The 21,329-nt window shown below is 44.9% G+C and overlaps 2 protein-coding genes across 2 annotated transcripts in view; one reads left to right on the forward strand and one right to left on the reverse strand.

The window, feature by feature from the left end:
- The window catches only part of pi4kb (phosphatidylinositol 4-kinase, catalytic, beta), a 19,140-nt gene extending 4,063 nt beyond the window's left edge, over window positions 1-15,077 (reverse strand). Inside the window, exons 1-9 of the mRNA XM_044359432.1 lie at window positions 14,922-15,077; window positions 11,335-12,007; window positions 8,873-9,238; window positions 6,134-6,361; window positions 4,341-4,568; window positions 2,691-2,800; window positions 1,711-1,815; window positions 824-947; window positions 478-743 (exon numbers count right to left, since the gene is read on the reverse strand). Coding sequence (XP_044215367.1) covers window positions 478-743; window positions 824-947; window positions 1,711-1,815; window positions 2,691-2,800; window positions 4,341-4,568; window positions 6,134-6,361; window positions 8,873-9,238; window positions 11,335-11,979 — 2,072 coding nt within the window. The 5' untranslated portion in view covers window positions 11,980-12,007; window positions 14,922-15,077. The remainder of the gene's footprint in view (window positions 1-477; window positions 744-823; window positions 948-1,710; window positions 1,816-2,690; window positions 2,801-4,340; window positions 4,569-6,133; window positions 6,362-8,872; window positions 9,239-11,334; window positions 12,008-14,921) is intronic.
- Window positions 15,078-15,542: 465 nt separating this feature from the next.
- Window positions 15,543-18,227, forward strand: LOC122987558 (sodium channel subunit beta-4-like). Its single transcript, XM_044359488.1, has 4 exons — window positions 15,543-15,967; window positions 17,060-17,186; window positions 17,695-17,927; window positions 18,010-18,227. The coding sequence occupies exons 1-4, from the start codon at window positions 15,889-15,891 to the stop codon at window positions 18,171-18,173; spliced, it is 603 nt and encodes a 200-aa protein (XP_044215423.1). The 5' UTR covers window positions 15,543-15,888; the 3' UTR covers window positions 18,174-18,227.
- Window positions 18,228-21,329: the final 3,102 nt, after the last annotated feature.

Below are 21,329 nucleotides of genomic sequence, written 5' to 3' on the forward strand. Positions count from 1 at the left end.
AAAATATTCTGACCTAAAAAACTACTAAACATCATCACAGTTACATTTAGTGGACAGGTGAGAATCTGTAATTTTACTTTTCTATTCAAAAGATGTCACATCAATCAAAGCAAAGAGCTGAACCAGACGAGAAAGTAGAGATGCAGATGAGGCTGTGTGTGTGCGTCTGCTGTGTGTGTGTGTGCGTGTGTGTGCGTGTGTGTGTCTGTTGTGTGTGTGTGTGTATGTATGTGTGTGTGTGTGTGTGTGTGTATGTATGTGTGTGTGCGTCTGCTGTGTGTGTGTGTGTGTGTATGTGTGTGTGTGTGTGCGTCTGTTGTGTGTGTGTGTGTGTATGTGTGTGTGTGTCTGTTGTGTGTGTGTGTGTGTGTGTGTGTGTGTGTGTGTGTGTGTCTGTTGTGTGTGTGTATGTGTGTGTGCGTCTGCTGTGTGTGTGTGTGTATGTGTGTGTGTGTGTGTGCGTCTGCTGTGTCTCACCTGTCTTTGACCTGCAGCAGGTAGCAGATGAGGCTGTATCCGGCGCAGCTCTGAACGAAATTCCTCTGAGCCGTCAGGAAGGCCTCTGTGGTCGGAGCGCCGTGCTCCTGCAGGAAGTAGTCGAGCAGAGACAGCTGGCTGTGCTTCTTCACCTGATGGAGCGACACGGCGTTCATCACGGGCTCGATCATCCCGCTGTCCGACGACAGCACCAGGATCTTGTAGGGCTTGATCCAAAGGGGGACGCGCTCCTGCTCCCAGATCGACTGCGGGGGAGGAAAGGTACTGCGGTCAGTGGTTCTCAGGGTGTTTAGGTCATGTGACGTCTGTGATGTCACAGCATTACCTTGAGCTGCTGCAGCACCTGGAAGGCCAGCAGCTCCTGTCTGAGGTCGTCGCCACATTTAACGATGACGGACAGCAGCCGCCAGTTAGGAAGGTGACCGTAAGGAGATCCTTCTCTGATCCTCCTGAAAGCAAACAAGCAGGCAACAGCCCAACAGTCAGAATACAGTCACATCTACAGTCAGAATACAGTCACAACTACAGTCAGAATACAGTCACAACTACAGTCAGACTACAGTCACAACTACAGTCAGAATACAGTCACAACTACAGTCAGAATACAGTCACAACTACAGTCAGAATACAGTCACAACTACAGTCAGACTACAGTCACAACTACAGTCAGACTACAGTCACAACTACAGTCAGAATACAGTCACAACTACAGTCAGACTACAGTCACAACTACAGCCAGAGTACAGTCACAACAACAGTCAGAATACAGTCACAACTACAGCCAGAGTACAGTCACATCAACAGTCAGAATACAGTCACAACTACAGTCAGAATACAGTCACAACTACAGTCAGAGTACAGTCACAACTACAGTCAGAGTACAGTCACAACTACAGTCAGAATACAGTCACATCAACAGTCAGAATACAGTCACAACTACAGTCAGAATACAGTCACAACTACAGTCAGAGTACAGTCACAACTACAGTCAGAATACAGTCACATCTACAGTCACATCTACAGTCAGAATACAGTCACAACTACAGCCAGAGTACAGTCACATCTACAGTCACATCTACAGTCAGACTAGTGTCTGAGGATTTCTTATCCTCCAAATCAAACGTTACTTCCTGGTTTTCCGGTGGGAAGCAGTGACGTATTCCTGGGAAGTGATTATTGTGAAATCATGAGGAAACCCTGAGCAGAACCTACCGGACCTTCTCCTCCCAGGGCTCCTTCAGGGCCACGGCTGACGGGTCCTCAGGGTCCCGTTTAAAGGTGGTGGGAGTCTGAGCCAGCTGCTCCGACAGACGCCGCCTGAAACACACACACAACACTCGTTTAAAATGTTTCTGATGAAACGTAGATCTGAGCTCGTCTGCATGAAGAGAACTAACATGATGAGTTCAATCAGAGCCTGACCAATAAACACATGACAGGAAGTTAAAGTACAGAGTGCCTCCATCACCTGTGTATCGACGGGTGTTCCTGTGCCTCCTAAATCTCAGTGTAATCATAAAAAACTCAACCCGATCGGACCGTGCCTGCTCATTGGTGCATCTGAACTTCCTGCCCGCTGAGTCGCTGACGGTGGCGGCGCCCCGATTAATGTTTGTGCCAGACGGTGAGGTTAGCGAGGTAACTTCAGGTGTTACTGCGGGTTTTCAGTCCTACAACGGTTGTTCACTTCTTACTGGGATAAATCACCATGGTAACAGCTAACCTGCTCCGGAGCAGAGTAACCACGGACCAATCACATCACTGGAAATAAAGAGTCATCATTCCTACAGGATCCCGACATGGACAAAAGTCCTGAGTTACAATAAAATGAGGATTAAACGTTAGTGAAATGAAAAGCAGCCGAGGTCCCTGCTTGATGTTTGGGTGAAGGGGAATGAATCCAGCCCTATGATTGGTCAGCTCTTCTTCTTTTAGACTTCAGTACTGAACTTGCAGGCGTCTGCAGCTTTTATGTAGTTTAGAAATGAATTAACAACCCGTCTCTCACATGAAGGCGCTCATAGCTGGAAAACCCAGAGCCGACTGGGCTGGTCGACAGCAGCTTCCTGGTTCCGGTTATCTGACCGTCAGGCTCAGTGACAACCAGCAGGTATCCTGGATACGTTCAACCTGCCTGGTGGTTCAGGACTCTGGTGTTTTACAGTGTGTGTGTAGTCTGCATACATACAAACCTGATGTCTCCTGCAGCGATGAACACCGGCTCTTTGCTCTCCAGACTGGTGATGCTGTCCACTGAGAACTGACTGATGTTGTCACAGCTGTTGGTGTGGATCTCCGGGAGCTGCAGGGAGAAACAAAAACATTACATAAGTATTTCATTATCAATTAATCTGAAGATTATTGTAAAAACAAAAAAGCTGAAAGATGCCCATGATATCTTCTAAGAGGTTAAAGTGACGTCTTCAAACGTCTTGTTCTGTCTGATCAACAGTTTATTCAGTTTATTATAAACGACACAGAAAAACCTCACAAACAGAAAACATTTGGCATTTTTGCTAATTATTAAAATAGTTGCAATAATTGAAAGATTAGATTTAATTGAGTTGTGAAGTGGGAGGAGCTGCTGTTTCCCTGTCTCTCGTTGATGTTACTGAACACAGAAACTCTGCTGGATGATGAGATCAACACGTTCATATTCTGACAGTTTACAGTATTTACACGTCGTCTCTGAATCACATTGTGTCTGTGATTTTGGCGGACGGCTAAGAATACTACAATACCCATGATCCTCGGCAGCTGATGAATTCAAAATGCTTCGTTGTTGTAAACAAAACATGTCGTCATAGTTACTAATTCACTCAGAAGTGACCCAGAAATGAAAAGTGAACTGATTTAATCTGTGATGTAGTGACAGAATGTTGAGATCAGTGATTGGCTGTTTCTTGCTGAAATGCATCCTGGGAGTCGTAGTTAACTTCTACCCTGAAATCTTTGTGTCCAGTCTTTGAACCAGATATTTTCTAACACAGTTGTTGACTTGTTGTTCTGATGATCCTCTGTGTTGGATCTGTGTTTAGGTGCCGGTTCCAGCCCGGATCGGCTGTCCCTCCCTGCCGCGGCCGCCGGGGATCGGCGGGGCCCCGAGACGCCGCTGTCTTAGCGTCCAGGGTTTCCAGGTGGCGCCGGGGGGGCGGAGCCTCGTCCCTCCACTCTGTTTGTGGAGCCTTGTGTGTGTGTGTTGAATGTTCCAGTAATGTGAACTTAGACTGTTTTCTCGTTGATGCTGTAGAGGTTCAGGGATCGTCGTTAGCATCGGTAGCTAACTAGTCTGTGTTAGCCTAGCGGTTTGCTAAAGCGGCCTTGTTTTGTGTAGCGTGACCGCCTGTAAACAGTTAAAACCACTAAACTCTTGAAGCAGTCGGGCTGAAACGAGGAGTTTGGTTTAGAAGATGTCTTCTGTTTGATTAGGGATTAGTTTGGAGACAGTTGGTTTTTTGTTTAATATTAGCTCAGCTTCATTAATTAAGTCATTCCAGGAGGAACACAGTCTGATTCTTTGTCATACTGAAATAAACTGCTTCTTTCTTGCATTCATCTCCCTTCACTTCTTCGTCTTTATGTTGTGCTCTCATGCTGCGAGACCCGGACGCAACACACTGACTTTATTATTTCATGTAGTAACGTAAGAACTATAAACAAACCGTAACTACGCAGCACGTCATGTTGTTCACTACGTGTGTTCAGAAAAGGAAACATGATGTAATGTTGTTGTTTATTTAGTATTTCTGTTTCCCAGCAGCCCGTCGCAGGTCTGTCGTTAGTTCACCTCTGTGATGTCACAGGTTCTGTCCTGTGATAACGATGACATCACATCCTCCTACCTCCACCTGCAGCTCTCCGATGTCGTCCACGGACCACGCCTCGTCGTCGTTGTCGTAGTTCGGGACGGTGGAGAAGCTGCCGGCTCGCTGCTCCGCCGTCATGCCGCAGTCCGGCAGGTTCTCCACGGAACGCGTGCTCCTGATCCGGTTCTCCGGGATCCGCATCGGAACGCTGGACGTCTCAAAGTTCTCGCACTCCAGAACCTCCACGTAGATCAGGTACGGAGCCTGCGGGGGGGGTCAGAGGTCACACAGGTCACATGACTGGCTAACTGTTCAGATTTAAACAGGAAGTGGACGCAGTATGTCTAGAAGTTGATCTGCTGACAGGATAATAAAATAATTTAAATATGAACCTGAATTAATCAAAATAATAATAATAATAATCAGCAAAACATGATTTGTATTGTGAACAAATATAAAATCTAAACAGAGTAAATAAAGGTGTTAAAGGTCCGACTGAGGACAGAAATAAAGACGTATGAACTGTTTATAAACAAACATAAACAGCTCTTGTGACCATGTCGCACTAGAGACTAGTGACTTCCTGAGTTCAGTGGTGACTGTCGGACGTCTGGAACAAGAAATAACTGATATATTTTGTTCTCTTTGTTTTGTGGCAGCGTTTCTGTGTGTTGATTCATGTCTAGCTGACAATATGAAGGTTAAAGTGTCTTTTTATATATGAATGTGTGAATTACTGTCAGTATAACCTGCTCGCTCTGGTTTACACCACGACTTCATACGAGTCAGGAGCCCAACGCTGCGTTTCACTTCAACTTTCACAATCAGATCTTCAGAACTTCACTGTCTTCAACTAAATGAATAAATCCCTGAAAAAATATACAAACTATACAGCACTGAAGAAATCAGAATAAACTGAATAATCCGTCTCGTCACTAGTGAGCCTGTAATATGATCTGTGGGTGATTGTGATGGACGTCGGGTAGCAGTGAGGTCTGTGTGGTGACACGTCTCAGTGTTGAAGCTGTGAGACTGCGAGTCTGTTCATATCCAAATAATAATAATATTCATATTTGTTTACACTGTTTGTGTGTCCAGAGTTTCTGCTGTTTATTAATTATTTTACTGAAGCAGAACTTAAACTACAGAGTGTTTAAATACTTTCAAACCGTTTTAACATCACATTAGTTTCCAGCTGTAAATAACAATAACAACAGAACTGATGAATGTGAGCTGGACTCTGATAAGCAGCAGAACGTTGACGGATCAACTAATGACTCTCTGACTCAGACTGACTCTAGTTCATCGAACGTCTCTGGCAACTAAAAACATCAGTATTCTTCACTCTGCAAAGTGATGAGATTTAAATCACAGACATGAACTTCTATTAATGTGTAATATGACCTTTTCTCTGTGTTTGTTACACTGACTGCATCCGTCTGATCTGACAAATCTAAAACTAACCTGCAGCAGCAGTTTCAGCTCCTCTCAGCACATCACTCCATTAAAACACCTTAACGGGTCATTCTCTTCCTACTGGGCATGTGCGAAAGACAGACGAGCAGCCACAGAAAACCAGTGAAGAAGAAACGGTGTAGTGTTTCTGCAGCAGATTCCAGTTTGAGCAGAGAGAGGTGGTAGAAAACTACGTTTAACTCTTAACAAGCTGTCAAAGTAGACGATAAAGAGAACACTCGCACGAGGCCGTTCACCATCGTTGTTATTGTCATCGTCAGCAGTGTGACAGCGTCTCCACACAGGACGTGTAGATCGATGAGTTTATGACTTTAGTGAGGACGTGGTCTGAACCTCTTCCTCCGGCGGCTCACCTTGTCTTTAGAGTTTAACACCACGGCCTGTGTGTGCGGCACTCGGACCACGTGGTGGTCGAAGGCGGCGGTCGGCAGCCAGACTCTCGCCGGCAGCTTGTGGTTGAGCAGCGACAGCTCGGAGATCAGACGCTGAGTCTTCTGCTCTTTAGTGGGCAGCGTGGCCAGACGCTTCCCGATCCCCATCAGAGACTTGATGAACTCACGCTGAGGAGCCAGACGCACCGGCTGCAGAGACAGAAGACAGAAGACAGAGGACAGAGACAGAAGACAGAAGATAGAAGACAGACAGAGGACAGAAGACAGAGGACAGACAGAGGACAGAAGACAGAGGACAGACAGAAGACAGAAGACAGAAGACAGAGGACAGAAGACAGAGACAGAAGATAGAAGACAGACAGAGGACAGAAGACAGAGGACAGACAGAGGACAGAAGACAGAGACAGAAGACAGAGGACAGAGACAGAAGACAGAAGATAGAAGACAGACAGAGGACAGAAGACAGAGGACAGAAGACAGAGACAGAAGACAGAGACAGAAGATAGAAGACAGACAGAGGACAGACAGAAGACAGACAGAAGACAGAGGACAGAAGACAGAGACAGAAGACAGAGACAGAAGATAGAAGACAGACAGAGGACAGACAGAAGACAGACAGAAGACAGAGGACAGAAGACAGAGACAGAAGACAGAGACAGAAGATAGAAGACAGACAGAGGACAGACAGAAGACAGACAGAAGACAGAGGACAGAAGACAGAGACAGAAGACAGAGACAGAAGATAGAAGACAGACAGAGGACAGAAGACAGAGGACAGAAGACAGAGGACAGAGACAGAGGACAGAAGACAGAGGACAGAGACAGAAGACAGAGACAGAAGATAGAAGACAGACAGAGGACAGAAGACAGAGGACAGAAGACAGAGGACAGACAGAAGACAGACAGAAGACAGAGACAGAAGACAGAGGACAGAGACAGAAGACAGAGACAGAAGATAGAAGACAGACAGAGGACAGAAGACAGAAGACAGAAGACAGAGGACAGAAGACAGAGGACAGAGGACAGGCAGAAGACAGACAGAAGACAGAAGACAGAGGACAGACAGAGGACAGAAGACAGAGACAGAAGACAGAGGACAGAGACAGACAGAGGACAGAAGACAGAGACAGAAGATAGAAGACAGACAGAGGACAGAAGACAGAAGACAGAAGGAGGTAGAGGGGTGGTGTTAGTGTTAGTGGTTAAGTCCTTGTTGAGTCACCCGCGGGTGTTTATGCACCGACGCTGAGGTGAATGTTTGTGTTTGCGTGTCAGGTTTCAGCTGACTGAGCATCACATTCACACTTCAGCTGTTCTCACAATCAGACAACAACTCAGAGCTGCTGTAACAACATGTCAACGTCTGTCTCAGCCGTTGTTACTGAGCAGGTTTCAGTCTGTTCAAACCCGACACACAAACACAGTCGATCGATCGGTCGATCGATCGATCGGTCGATTGATCGATCGGTCGATTGATCAGAGGAAACAGATCATCACGATGTTTTTTGTCCTGATTGATTCACCCAGAACCTCAAACAGCTGATTGGATCCAACAGAAAAACACACAGAAACACTGATGAAGTGACAGTTGAGTCACAGACGTGCAGCTCCTGCAGGTTTATTCTCCTCTGAGCTGAACGTCTGAGACAGAACCAGAACCAGAACCAGAACCAGAACCAGAACCCACAGCTTCCATCACAGACTTCATTTCCCACAATGCACCCTGCAGGGAGGAACAGTCAGAACAGGAAGCTGGTGAACTTACGGGACCAGTTTTAAACTCCAGACTGTCTGTGCTGGAGCTGCTGTCCTGAGGGTCAGAGGTCAGAGGTCAGGAAGGTGCAGCGTCAGGTCCACATGGAGACCAAGACCTGGTTTCTCCTTTCATTCATTTCTTTAATCACAAAACTAGTTTGATTTTATTGACATTTTTTTCAGATTTGTCTTCATTATCAGATTATTGTTTATCAGATTATTGTTTACCAGATTATTGTTTATCGGATTATTGTTGATCAGATTATTGTTTTTCTTTATGGAGTTCATGATCTGCAGTTCAAAGCACTTCATGATACTCTTCATATCACAGATGATATTTTAATCAAAAAATAATTAACAGCCTAAACACTGAGTGTTTCTGTCAGATATTTAACGAGCTGAACGTTAATCTGGTCTGAACGAGGATTAAGAACAAACGTGTGACGTCCTGTTAATAAACAAACACACAGCTGCTGCTTCACTGTTGTTTGTTATTTTTAGAGCTTCAAGAATTCTTCATTTCAATCAAACATGTGGAACGTTTGATGGAGAATTTGCTGCAATTAGTGTTTATTTTCATCATTGATTAATTTGCTGATAACTGATTGATCGTCTGATCTATCAAACATCTGAACAGTGAAACATGTTCCTCACAGTTCAGTTCAGTTTACTGTCACGCTCCTCAAACCACAACCAATCGATTGTCAAAATAGCTGCAGTCTATTTATCATCTAATTGATTACCGGACCAATCACTGCAGCGCTACATGATCATATAAAAACTGCAGTCCGACTAATCAATAACGCAGCTGTGATTATTTAACTTTACTTGTAAACATGTTTTTTATCTGTTTCATAAACCAAACTCCTTAAATTACTCCTCCATCTTCCCATCAGGCCGGTGACTGATGTGTTGATTATTGATTATTGATTGTGTGTGTGTTACCTCGTCCTGGCTGCTCTCCACCTTCGGGTTACTGGCGGTCCTCTTCAGGTTGCTGCTCAGGCTGATGCTGACGGTGGCGTCCGATTTGGAGCGTTGATGAGTGCGTTTGGAGGGCGACAGGCTGTGCTCTCCTCCCAGGGGCCCGGGGCCCGCGGCGGGGGCCGCCAGCGGACAGAAAGGCGTCAGAGTCAGCGGGTCTCTGCGAGCTCGAGGACCCGCAGGTTTGAGTTCATCTGACAGGATGAGTTTCCTCAGTTTGGTGCCTCGAGAGTGCCGCTGGGTGGAGATGTGCATGTCAGAGGAGTACGCCCCCAACAGCCACGCACACTGCAGGCTGAAGGAGATGCTCTGCCTGCAGCGGTGAACCTGCAACGACACGCAGGGGTTAAAGGTCACCTGCAACCACACACAGGGGTTAAATGTCACCTGCAACCACACGCAGGGGTTAAAGGTCACCTGCAACGACACGCAGGGGTTAAAGGTCACCTGCAACGACACGCAGGGGTTAAAGGTCACCTGCAACGACACGCAGGGGTTAAAGGTCACCTGCAACGACACGCAGGGGTCACCTGCAACAACACGCAGGGGTTAAAGGTCACCTGCAACCACACGCAGGGGTCACCTGCAACGACACGCAGGGGTTAAAGGTCACCTGCAACAACACGCAGGGGTTAAAGGTCACCTGCAACCACACGCAGGGGTTAAAGGTCACCTGCAACAACACGCGGGGGTTAAAGGTCACCTGCAACCACACGCAGGGGTTAAAGGTCACCTGCAACAACACGCGGGGGTTAAAGGTCACCTGCAACAACACGCGGGGGTTAAAGGTCACCTGCAACAACACGCAGGGGTTAAAGGTCACCTGCAACCACACGCAGGGGTTAAAGGTCACCTGCAACCACACGCAGGGGTTAAAGGTCACCTGCAACCACACGCGGGGGTCAAAGGTCACCTGCAACCACACGCAGAGGTTAAAGGTCACCTGCAACCACACGCGGGGGTCAAAGGTCACCTGTAACGACACGCGGGGGTTAAAGGTCACCTGCAACCACACGCGGGGGTTAAAGGTCACCTGCAACCACACGCAGGGGTTAAAGGTCACCTGCAACCACACGCAGGGGTCAAAGGTCACCTGTAACGACACGCGGGGGTCAAAGGTCACCTGTAACGACACGCGGGGGTCAAAGGTCACCTGTAACGACACGCCGGGGTTAAAGGTCACCTGCAACGACACGCCGGGGTTAAAGGTCACCTGCAACCACACGCGGGGGTTAAAGGTCACCTGCAACGACACGCCGGGGTTAAAGGTCACCTGCAACGACACGCAGGGGTTAAAGGTCATCTGCAACCACACGCGGGGTCAAAGGTCACCTGCAACCACACGCGGGGTTAAAGGTCACCTGCAACCACACGCAGGGGTTAAAGGTCACCTGCAACCACACGCGGGGGTTAAAGGTCACCTGCAACCACACGCGGGGGTTAAAGGTCACCTGCAACCACACGCGGGGGTTAAAGGTCACCTGCAACCACACGCGGGGGTTAAAGGTCACCTGCAACCACACGCGGGGGTTAAAGGTCACCTGCAACCACACGCGGGGGTTAAAGGTCACCTGCAACCACACGCGGGGTTAAAGGTCACCTGTAACGACACGCGGGGGTTAAAGGTCACCTGCAACCACACGCGGGGGTTAAAGGTCACCTGCAACCACACGCGGGGGTTAAAGGTCACCTGCAACCACACGCGGGGGTTAAAGGTCACCTGCAACCACACGCGGGGGTTAAAGGTCACCTGCAACCACACGCGGGGGTTAAAGGTCACCTGTAACAACACGCGGGGGTTAAAGGTCACCTGCAACCACCCGCGGGGGTTAAAGGTCACCTGCAACCACCCGCGGGGGTTAAAGGTCACCTGTAACGAGACGCGGGGGTTAAAGGTCACCTGCAACGAGACGCAGGGGTCAAAGGTCACCTGCAACAAGACGCGAGGGTCAAAGGTCACCTGTAACGACACGCGGGGGTCAAAGGTCACCTGCAACGACACGCGGGGGTCAAAGGTCACCTGCAATGAGACGCGGGGGTCAAAGGTCACCTGTAACGACACGCGGGGGTCAAAGGTCACCTGCAACGACACGTGGGGGTCAAAGGTCACCTGTAACGACACGCGGGGGTCAAAGGTAACCCGCAACGACACGCAGGGGTCAAAGGTCACCTGTAACGACACGCAGGGGTCAAAGGTCACCTGCAACGACACACGGAACTTGAGTTCTTAGAGCTGATGACTTTGTAGCATCTACGGCTGCAGGTCTGATCAGGTGGAATATTTGTGACGCATCATTGTTACATTTTTAATGAAGATTTTAAAGGAGGATTTTAAAGGATTCACAGCTGGAACTGATAACATACTCTTAAGCCACGCCCCTATGTGCTCAGACCACTCGACCCCGTGCTGAGGCCACACCCACCACATATGGCTTGATGGCGTCCCCGACGTCCTCGTCCATGTGGATGTACATGTTGAGCAGCTGCGGCAGGTAGAAGTCGACGTCCTCGTGGGGGAAGCTGAACAGGCGGTTTCCGATGTACGCCTGGACGCCGGGCTCCTTTGAGTTGTGCAGGTAGGAGATCGCCATGGAAACATCGAACAGCTTGGACTCGAACAGGCGGAGCAGCCACGACTGTTTGGAGGGGTTGTGTCTCTGTCGCCGCCGGGCGCTCTTCACCGAGCCGGGGGCCGGGCCCTCGGGGTCGTCCTCCTCCTCGCGGATCTTCACAGGTTTGATGGTGGTGTTCAGGGGAGCGGCGGCGGCGGGTTCCGGGTCCGGCCCCTCTCCGTTCTGGAGGCCGTCGTCACCCTCCACCTGCTGCAGCTTCACCTTCTGCAGCACCTCCCGACACGCCCGCTGGGCCACCTCGGCGTCGATCACCAGGCTGAGCTCGGCCACGCCCTCGCTGATGACGCCCAGCGGAGGGGTGGCGCCCTGGGGGGGGGCGGAGGAGGGGGTGGAGGGGAGGGACAGGGAGGGGGAGGAGGAGAGGGAGAGGGAGGGGGAGGGGCTGCTCTGATCAGAGGGGGCGGGGGAAAGCTCCGGCTCCGTGTCCTCCATCATGGCCGCTGGGAAGCTCCTCCCTCCTCCACTGAAAAAGAGAGAAGGTCAGAGGTCACAGCAGAGGTCAGAGGTCACAGCAGAGGTGATAAACATGAAATAAACATGAATGATTTGACAAGACTTGGCTTGAACAGCACATGAGCGATCATAAATGATGTCATAAAAATATTCCTGTCTGAGTTTGGGGGATAATTATGCTCTCAGTTTTGGAACTACAGCTCCCATAATGCTTTGGAGGATGTAAACAGGAAGTATAATGTTGTCATGGATTCAAGTTCAAGTTCTTTATTGTTGCATCTTATTACAAAAAATCTTTAGTTTCAGCTCCTCGACAATGTCGTAAGGAAAAAAAGAGGAATATTTAAAAAAGTAAAAGCAACAGTGATAGATAAGTGTGTAACAGAGTGATGCTGTGTGTGTGTGTGTGTGTGTGTGTGTGTGTGTGTGTGTGTGTGTGTGTGATGGCTGGTCCTGGCGGTGGTGCTGTTTTGGGTTCAGCGTGTTGTGGTTGCTGCCAACCTAAGAATGAAGGGAAGACGGCGACCTGCTCGCAAATAACGAGAGATTAAAAGGCAGGAGAGCAGCCGACGCCCCGCAGCAGACGCAGCTCAGTGTCCTGCAGGTCGCTGCAGCACAGATGGACTCGCTTGGTGGGAAAGCAGAGGAGTAAATGTGCAGTAAAGTCCTGCTTTCATATTTGCTTTTGATGTGTTGAACGTGAGGCGGCGTTACGGATCCGAAGACATCAGAGAAACTGACAGAAGCTTTATATGGAACAGCCCTTCCTTCCTCACTGCTATTAGTTAATAAATCTCTTCTTAACTTGTGTTTTAGTTTATAATAATTATATCTGCATGTTTTGGTTCAGCACAACTTCCCCCCAAAAATGATTGGATTTGTCTTTAAAGTCTCACCTGATAAGAGTATAAACACAGCTGTGTTTTTAAACCAGATTTGTTTACATTTTTACATTAAGAGTCGTGTGAATCAGCTGTTAGCAGCTGCTGTCTGCAGTGTGACGTGATGTTCAGACGACCATCACTGATCACTGGAGGTCCTGCAGCCTCTTTCTTCTCTGGAGGTTTACTGGCGATGAGACGTTTCACGTCTGTGTGAACGACAGTTAATTACTGGATTCATCAATCAGTTGGACAGTTTTCTACTATCCGAGGCTCCACGAACATCACATCTAGAGCTGCAACAATCAGTCAATTAATTGATTAGTTGCCAACTATTGATTAATCTCCAAATATTCTGATAATTGATGAATCCCTTTGAGTCATATTTTAAGAATTGCAGCTTCTTAAATGTGAATATTTTCTGGTGTCTTTAGTCTCTGTGACAGTAAACTGAACATCTGAAGAATAAAGCTGCAACTAACAATTATTTTATTATCAATTAATCTCTCAATTATTTTCTCGATGAATCAGTTTAGTTGTTTGGTCCATAAAATGTCAGCAAATGTTGAAAAATGTTGATCAATGTTTCCCAAAGACGACAAACACAAAGATATTCAGTTTACTGTCAGAGAGACTTAAGAAACCAGAGCTGATTAATTTAATGATTGGCAACTAATCGATTGATCGACTGATTGTTGCAGCTCTAATCTCATACAATTATTTGATCTCACTGATAACACATTTGTATTAAATCAATGAGCCTCGAACCAGCACCGAGGTGTTTATGGAATATTGTTTGGATCTGATGTTTTTATCTGATCATGTGAAGTTATTTGAAATAATTGTTTTGTGACATTTAAATCAATAAACTAAGTTGAGAAATAAGCTGCAGTCTTTCACATACTGACACACATCTGCTGCCCTTAACTCAGTTTTAAAATCATATTTCTCATCTACTCTTTTAAACACGGCTATACTATGTAGTTTATATACTATAAATATAAATATATACTATAAACACGGCGGTCTCAGTACTGCAGACCGTTTCCATCACTGTGATTATTGTTGTTTTCAGAGACACTGAACGCAGAGCAGCTGCAGTCTGATTTAGTTTAAGAAGCTTTTTACTGGTCGAACAGAAGCTGAATAACCAGACTGCAGCTACTGGACATGACTGTCTATATCAACATTAGTATTAAAGGACAAGTGTGGGATTTAGTGGCATATAGCGGTGAATATAATAGTGTAACTGACTGAAACTTTTGTTTACAGTTGAAACTGTTTTCAATGTTTCCAACAAAGCTGCAACATTCAGACTGAAGAGACTCCAGCTGGTCATTTAACTGTAGTTCAGCTCTAACAGCATCTCAGGAAACTCTACAGAAAAGACTAATAATTAGTTGTAAAGTGGATTAAAGGGAACAAACCAACAGTTTATCAAGTCACGTGATTAAACTCAGAGATTTAAATCAGCTCCGCTTTCGTTTTGTCTCAGATCTTTAACATCTGTAAATATTAATGTTAGCAGGTAAAAACATCACGATAAACAGTGTGATCGTATCAGATGACTAAAAACATGAATCAAACATGTTCTCTGCTGATAAACCCTCCTGATACTTAGCTTAGCACAAAGCTAACTCAGATTACAGACACAGACAGAAAAATAAACCCTGAGAAGCTCCGAAGCGCCTGTTAGCATTAATTTAACTTTAAATTGACCAGCAGCAGCTGTAGCTTCAGTGTTAGCTCACAGTTTAAAGTTAAACAGGCTGTTAGTGACGCAGTTACCGTTAACCAGCGAACTAAACATTAGCATCATGTTAACTTACACAGCTAACCGGCTACAAGCTAAACTAGCTCCTCTCGGCTGTTAGCTCTTGTTAGCATTAGCATTAGCCGGCAGATATTAGGCCAACTGTTGCTAACTCCGCTCAGCTGCTGCTGGTGCAGCTGTATGCTAAGCTAACGTTAGCTCAGTCTCAGGCCGGGTTGCTGTTCGGGTTCAGTCACGTGTCAACGTGTTCACAGGTGAGTCTGTCCTACCTGGTGACAGTTTAATACGTTTGAAACGTGTTTTTATGTCCAGTTTGTCTCCTCCATTGATTCTCTCTGATCTTCATCTCAACTGCACCCAGCAGTGGAACCTTCCTCTTCCTCTGCTGATTCCTGTCGGTTAGCGGACACATTCAGGCGCGACACCGCCACCTGCTGGACCGGAAGCAGTTTATCTCTTTAATAAAAGAACTTTGTATATTTATCAGCAGTGGAAGAAGTATTCAGATCCTTTACTGCAGTAAAAATACCAATAAAGCGATGTAAAAATACTCCATTACAAGTAAAAGTCCTGCATGAAAAACCCTCCTACAGTAAAAGTACATAAGTATTATGAGCTTGATGTAGTTAAAGTATTGCAGTAAAAGTACATAAGTATTATGAGCTTGATGTAGTTAAAGTATTGCAGTAAAAGTACATAAGTATTATGAGCTTGATGTAGTTAAAGTATTGCAGTAAAAGTAGTGGTTTGGTCCCTCTGACTGATATATTATTATATATGACATCATTAGATTATTAATAGTGAAGCATCAGTGTTAGAGCAGCATGTTACTGTTGTAGTTGCTGGAGGTGGAGCTAGTTTACACTACTTTATATACAGTTAGCTAGTTTACACTACTTTATATACAGTTAGCTAGTTTCAACTTAACTGACATTGTTCAGATTTAAATTAATGTCGCTTCCGCCGCTTTTCTCAAACTATCATCAGGTCATATCAGCCACCTGCATGTCATTAGGAGGATTTCCCGCCCTCGCCGCTCTGTAACAAGCGGCACGCAGGCATTAACAAATGGAGCGCACCGTTTTTTGTTTTTTGTTTTTTTTTACAGGTGTGTTAATGCCATAGGCTAATGCACATGCGTGGGATGGTCGAAGTTTCTAGAACCGGGACCATGGAGGTATATAAGAAAGCTCGAGGTGTAAAAGTCACGCGACACCGAAAAGATTGAATAAAAATATGTTAGTGAGTCATTTTATAGTTTTACAATTTGGATATATGATTTTAAGCAGTGGGCAGACCATGGATCCAGCTCCAGGTAAGTGATCCTGTTGCTGATTGAGATTAACTTGAGGAAAACTAACTAGTTAGTATGTTAGTACGTAGTAAAAAGTCAATAAGAGTCATGTAATAAACGTCTTGTTGGTCGGTGAAGGATGAACCGGTGGGCTTAGGCTCCTGTATTTATACTACTATTAAACTAAGTTGTTGTTATTGTGAGGACATAAAGTTATGACTGTTTGATCCAGATAAAAGCAGCTGTAGACGTTTAGAAGGAGAAACTCAGCGATACTACAAATGACAGAAAACTGCAGTAGACTTTCACACTGAGCTGAAATGAAACGAGAGCACATAAATGAGGTAAATAACAGAAATAAACAGCGTCTTCTGCGTTTTGCTGTCATTCATGGTCTGGCTGAGTCTGTGTTTGTGTGTGTGAGTGTGTGTGTGAGTGTGTGTGAGTGTGTGTGTGTGTGAGTGTGTGTGTGAGTGTGTGTGTGAGTGTGTGTGTGTGTGTGTGTGTGTGTGTGTGTGTGTGTGTGTGTGTGAGTGTGTGTGTGTGTGAGTGTCATCACACCTTCACAACTACACTCGTCAGTAACATGTTGACCAACTCTGATGAAAGTTTTCCCATCAGAAATAAGTACATTTCAAAATATCAGTGTCCGGTCACAAAAGCAAAGTTTGAAGGGAATAACGGCCTTTTTTTGTATATTCTGGGTCAAATTAGAAAACTTTTCTTCAAGAATGTAAGAATATAATTCAGGATGTTTTTACTGCTCTCAAATGTCAAAATAGATCCAATTTGACCTGAACAGCATTTTAGGGTTAAAAATGACTCAAACAATGAATCAGCTAGCAGCATTCTGCTGTGTATACTGGGGGTCAACAGAGAGACATGTCTGACTGTGTTTGGTGGAGGCGGACGGCGCCACCTAGAGTCCAGTTCTGCTGCAGGTTTCTTCCTGTTAAAGGAGTTTTTCTGCTGCTGATGGAGGAATGTCTGGTCTGTAGATTAAAGAGTTTGGTCTGAGATAACTTCTGTTAGTCATTTTGAGTTTGTTTGTTTTCAGTGAAGACTATTTTAAAATAAATTGTATTGATAACTTTGGGTTTTGTTCTCTTCCAGTCGTGCGGAACCAGACGGCTGTTAACGGGAGTTTTGTCATCCTGCCGTGTTCGTTTCCCGGCGAGGAGATCGTCGGGGTCTGTTGGTACAGAACTGACAAAAAGTCACAACAAGGACACTGTGACAGGTCAGTTGTTGTTATTGTTGCGACTTCAAAATATCAGTGAAACGGCGGCATTTAAATTTTAGGTGAAGTCAACAAATACTTAACTCTCTTTCTGGAACTGAGAACCCAGAGTTGATCAAACTAATCCTGCTCTCTGAACTCTTCTGGTTCTGCTGGTTGTAAGTCGGCGTGTTGAACGCAGCTCAGCCTGCTGCTGCTGTTCTGTTGAGTCAGTTAGACGTTATCATGGGAGTGTTTGGATCCAACGCTAACCTTCATCATGGTTTGCATTGTTTCTATTGTTATGAAGATAAACAACCATGACGTCTCTTAACATGTATGAAAGACTCACAGCAAAGTTTGCAGCATGTTTGTTTTCTCCAAACTACAAAATATAAGTTTTAACTGTCGACCGAAGCTTGATGAGATTTAATGAGTAAACTCTCAGCAGTTCAGTCAGAAGGACTCAAATTAAGTTAATGATAAATTATTCATTGATTCCAATGAATTCCTGTATGATGTTTTACAGGGAATACGTCCTCCTGCACCGTGACAACAACACCAGTACAACCTTCCAGGATGCAGCGTACCAGAACCGAGTCAGCCTGAAGGACGGCCCGCAGGGCGGCGACGTGTCTTTACTTCTTAGAAACGTCAAGTACAGCGACAGCGGATCATATGAGTGCCAGGTTTTCTACAAAGTTATTGAAGGCAATGAACAGAAAACTGTGTGTGTCAACAATCTGACAGTTAAGAACCCAGGTGAGTGTTTCTGTATCAGAGATGATGTGATGTCTTCAGCAGCAGCCAGTCAGTAACTAAACATCTGTTCTCTGGTTTTCAGATGGAAGAAACATCACAGCTGAAGACATTAACAGAAAATACAGCGATTTACCTGTTGCTTTGTATTTTACAACTGTCTGTATAGTGATTATTATTGTATTAGTTTACATTATATATATGCTTCAAAAGAAAACAGAAGAAGAAAAAGAAATCTTACCTGTCTAATTATTGTAAGTTGTTCTTTTATGATGACGAATAAAAAGATTGACGACTTTGAAAGATTTTTGTTTTTACTTCAGTACAAATACTCCATTACAACTACAAGTCCTGCATGAAAACTCCTCCTGCAGTAAAAGTACATAAGTATTATGAGCTTGATGTAGTTAAAGTATTGCAGTAAAAGTACATAAGTATTATGAGCTTGATGTAGTTAAAGTATTGCAGTAAAAGTACATAAGTATTATGAGCTTGATGTAGTTAAAGTATTGCAGTAAAAGTACATGTGTTGTATTTTAAAAGCTTGTTATATTATCCATTGTGTCAAATCTTCATCTGAAAAGTAACTAAAGCTGTCAAATAAATGTAGTGGAGTAGAAAGTACAATATTTCCCTCTGAAATGTAGGAAGTAGCATCACATGGAAATACTCAAGTAAAGTACAAATACCTCTAAACTGTACTTAAATACAGTAGTTGAGTAAATGTATTTAGTGACTTTCCAGTGTCGGCTGCAGTTCTCAGTGACTGAACAAACATTTTACTTTTAAACATTTGATGAATCTTATAAAATCTGACACATTAAACAAAACAAGTCAAATTAAACAAAACAAGTCAAATTAACTCCACATTGATCAACTTTGACTTTGAAATATTGATTTTACATTAATGCTTCATTGTTTCATTGTTTCATTGTTTCATTTTATTTTGTTTAATTTTATTAATCAGGTAAATCAGATAAAACATCAGCAGCTGAGAAACAAACAAGTTCAATAAAAACATTTTTCATAAACACTCAGTGACTTTATGAGGAACAATCACATGAACTCTACTGTCTCTACTGTCATGAACTCTACTGTCTCTACTGTCTCTACTGCCTCTACTGTCATGAACTCTACTGTCTCCACTGTCTCTACTGTCATGAACTCTACTGTCTCCACTGTCTCTACTGTCATGAACTCTACTGTCTCCACTGTCTCTACTGTCATGAACTCTACTGTCTCTACTGTCTCTACTGTCTCTACTGTCATGAACTCTACTGTCTCCACTGTCTCTACTGTCATGAACTCTACTGTCTCTACTGTCATGAACTCTACTGTCTCTACTGTCTCTACTGTCTCTACTGTCATGAACTCTACTGTCTCTACTGTCATGAACTCTACTGTCTCTACTGTCATGAACTCTACTGTCTCTACTGTCTCTATTGTCATGAACTCTACTGTCTCCACTGTCTCTACTGTCATGAACTCTACTGTCTCCACTGTCTCTACTGTCATGAACTCTACTGTCTCTACTGTCTCTACTGTCATGAACTCTACTGTCTCTACTGTCTCTACTGCCTCTACTGTCATGAACTCTACTGTCTCTACTGTCTCTACTGTCATGAACTCTACTGTCTCTACTGTCTCTACTGCCTCTACTGTCATGAACTCTACTGTCTCTACTGTCTCTACTGTCATGAACTCTACTGTCTCTACTGTCTCGACTGTCTCTACTGTCATGAACTCTACTGTCTCTACTGTCTCTACTGTCATGAACTCTACTGTCTCTACTGTCTCTACTGTCATGAACTCTACTGTCTCTACTGTCTCTACTGTCATCAACTCTACTGTCTCTACTGTCTCTACTGTCATCAACTCTACTGTCTCTACTGTCATGAACTCTACTGTCTCTACTGTCTCTACTGTCATCAACTCTACTGTCTCTACTGTCATGAACTCTACTGTCTCTACTGTCTCTACTGTCATGAACTCTACTGTCTCTACTGTCTCTACTGCCTCTACTGTCATGAACTCTACTGTCTCTACTGTCTCTACTGTCATGAACTCTACTGTCTCCACTGTCTCTACTGTCATGAACTCTACTGTCTCCACTGTCTCTACTGTCATGAACTCTACTGTCTCTACTGTCATGAACTCTACTGTCTCTACTGTCTCTACTGTCATGAACTCTACTGTCTCTACTGTCATGAACTCTACTGTCTCTACTGTCATGAACTCTACTGTCTCTACTGTCTCTATTGTCATGAACTCTACTGTCTCCACTGTCTCTACTGTCATGAACTCTACTGTCTCCACTGTCTCTACTGTCATGAACTCTACTGTCTCCACTGTCTCTACTGTCATGAACTCTACTGTCTCCACTGTCTCTACTGTCATGAACTCTACTGTCTCTACTGTCTCTACTGTCATGAACTCTACTGTCTCTACTGTCTCTACTGCCTCTACTGTCATGAACTCTACTGTCTCTACTGTCTCTACTGTCATGAACTCTACTGTCTCTACTGTCTCTACTGCCTCTACTGTCATGAACTCTACTGTCTCTACTGTCTCTACTGTCATGAACTCTACTGTCTCTACTGTCTCGACTGTCTCTACTGTCATGAACTCTACTGTCTCTACTGTCTCTACTGTCATGAACTCTACTGTCTCTACTGTCTCTACTGTCATCAACTCTACTGTCTCTACTGTCTCTACTGTCTCTACTGTCATGAACTCTACTGTCTCTACTGTCTCTACTGTCTCTACTGTCATGAACTCTACTGTCTCTACTGTCTCTACTGTCTCTACTGTCATGAACTCTACTGTCTCTACTGTCTCGACTGTCTCTACTGTCTCTACTGTCATCAACTCTACTGTCTCTACTGTCTCTACTGCCTCTACTGTCATGAACTCTACTGTCTCTACTGTCATGAACTCTACTGTCTCTACTGTCTCTACTGTCTCTACTGCCTCTACTGTCATGAACTCTACTGTCTCTACTGTCTCTACTGTCATGAACTCTACTGTCTCTACTGTCTCTACTGTCTCTACTGTCATGAACTCTACTGTCTCTACTGTCTCTACTGTCTCTACTGTCATGAACTCTACTGTCTCTACTGTCTCTACTGTCATGAACTCTACTGTCTCTACTGTCATGAACTCTACTGTCTCTACTGTCTCTACTGTCTCTACTGTCTCGACTGTCTCGACTGTCTCTACTGTCATGAACTCGACTGTCTCTACTGTCATGAACTCGACTGTCTCGACTGTTTCTACTGTCATGAACTCTACTGTCTCTACTGTCATGAACTCTACTGTCTCTACTGTCATGAACTCTACTGTCTCTACTGTCTCTACTGTCATGAACTCTACTGTCTTAACTGTCTCTACTGTCATGAACTCTAC

The sequence above is a fragment of the Thunnus albacares genome, chromosome 8, assembly GCF_914725855.1.
Source record: "Thunnus albacares chromosome 8, fThuAlb1.1, whole genome shotgun sequence".
In the NCBI taxonomy this organism is placed as follows: Eukaryota; Metazoa; Chordata; class Actinopteri; order Scombriformes; family Scombridae; genus Thunnus; species Thunnus albacares.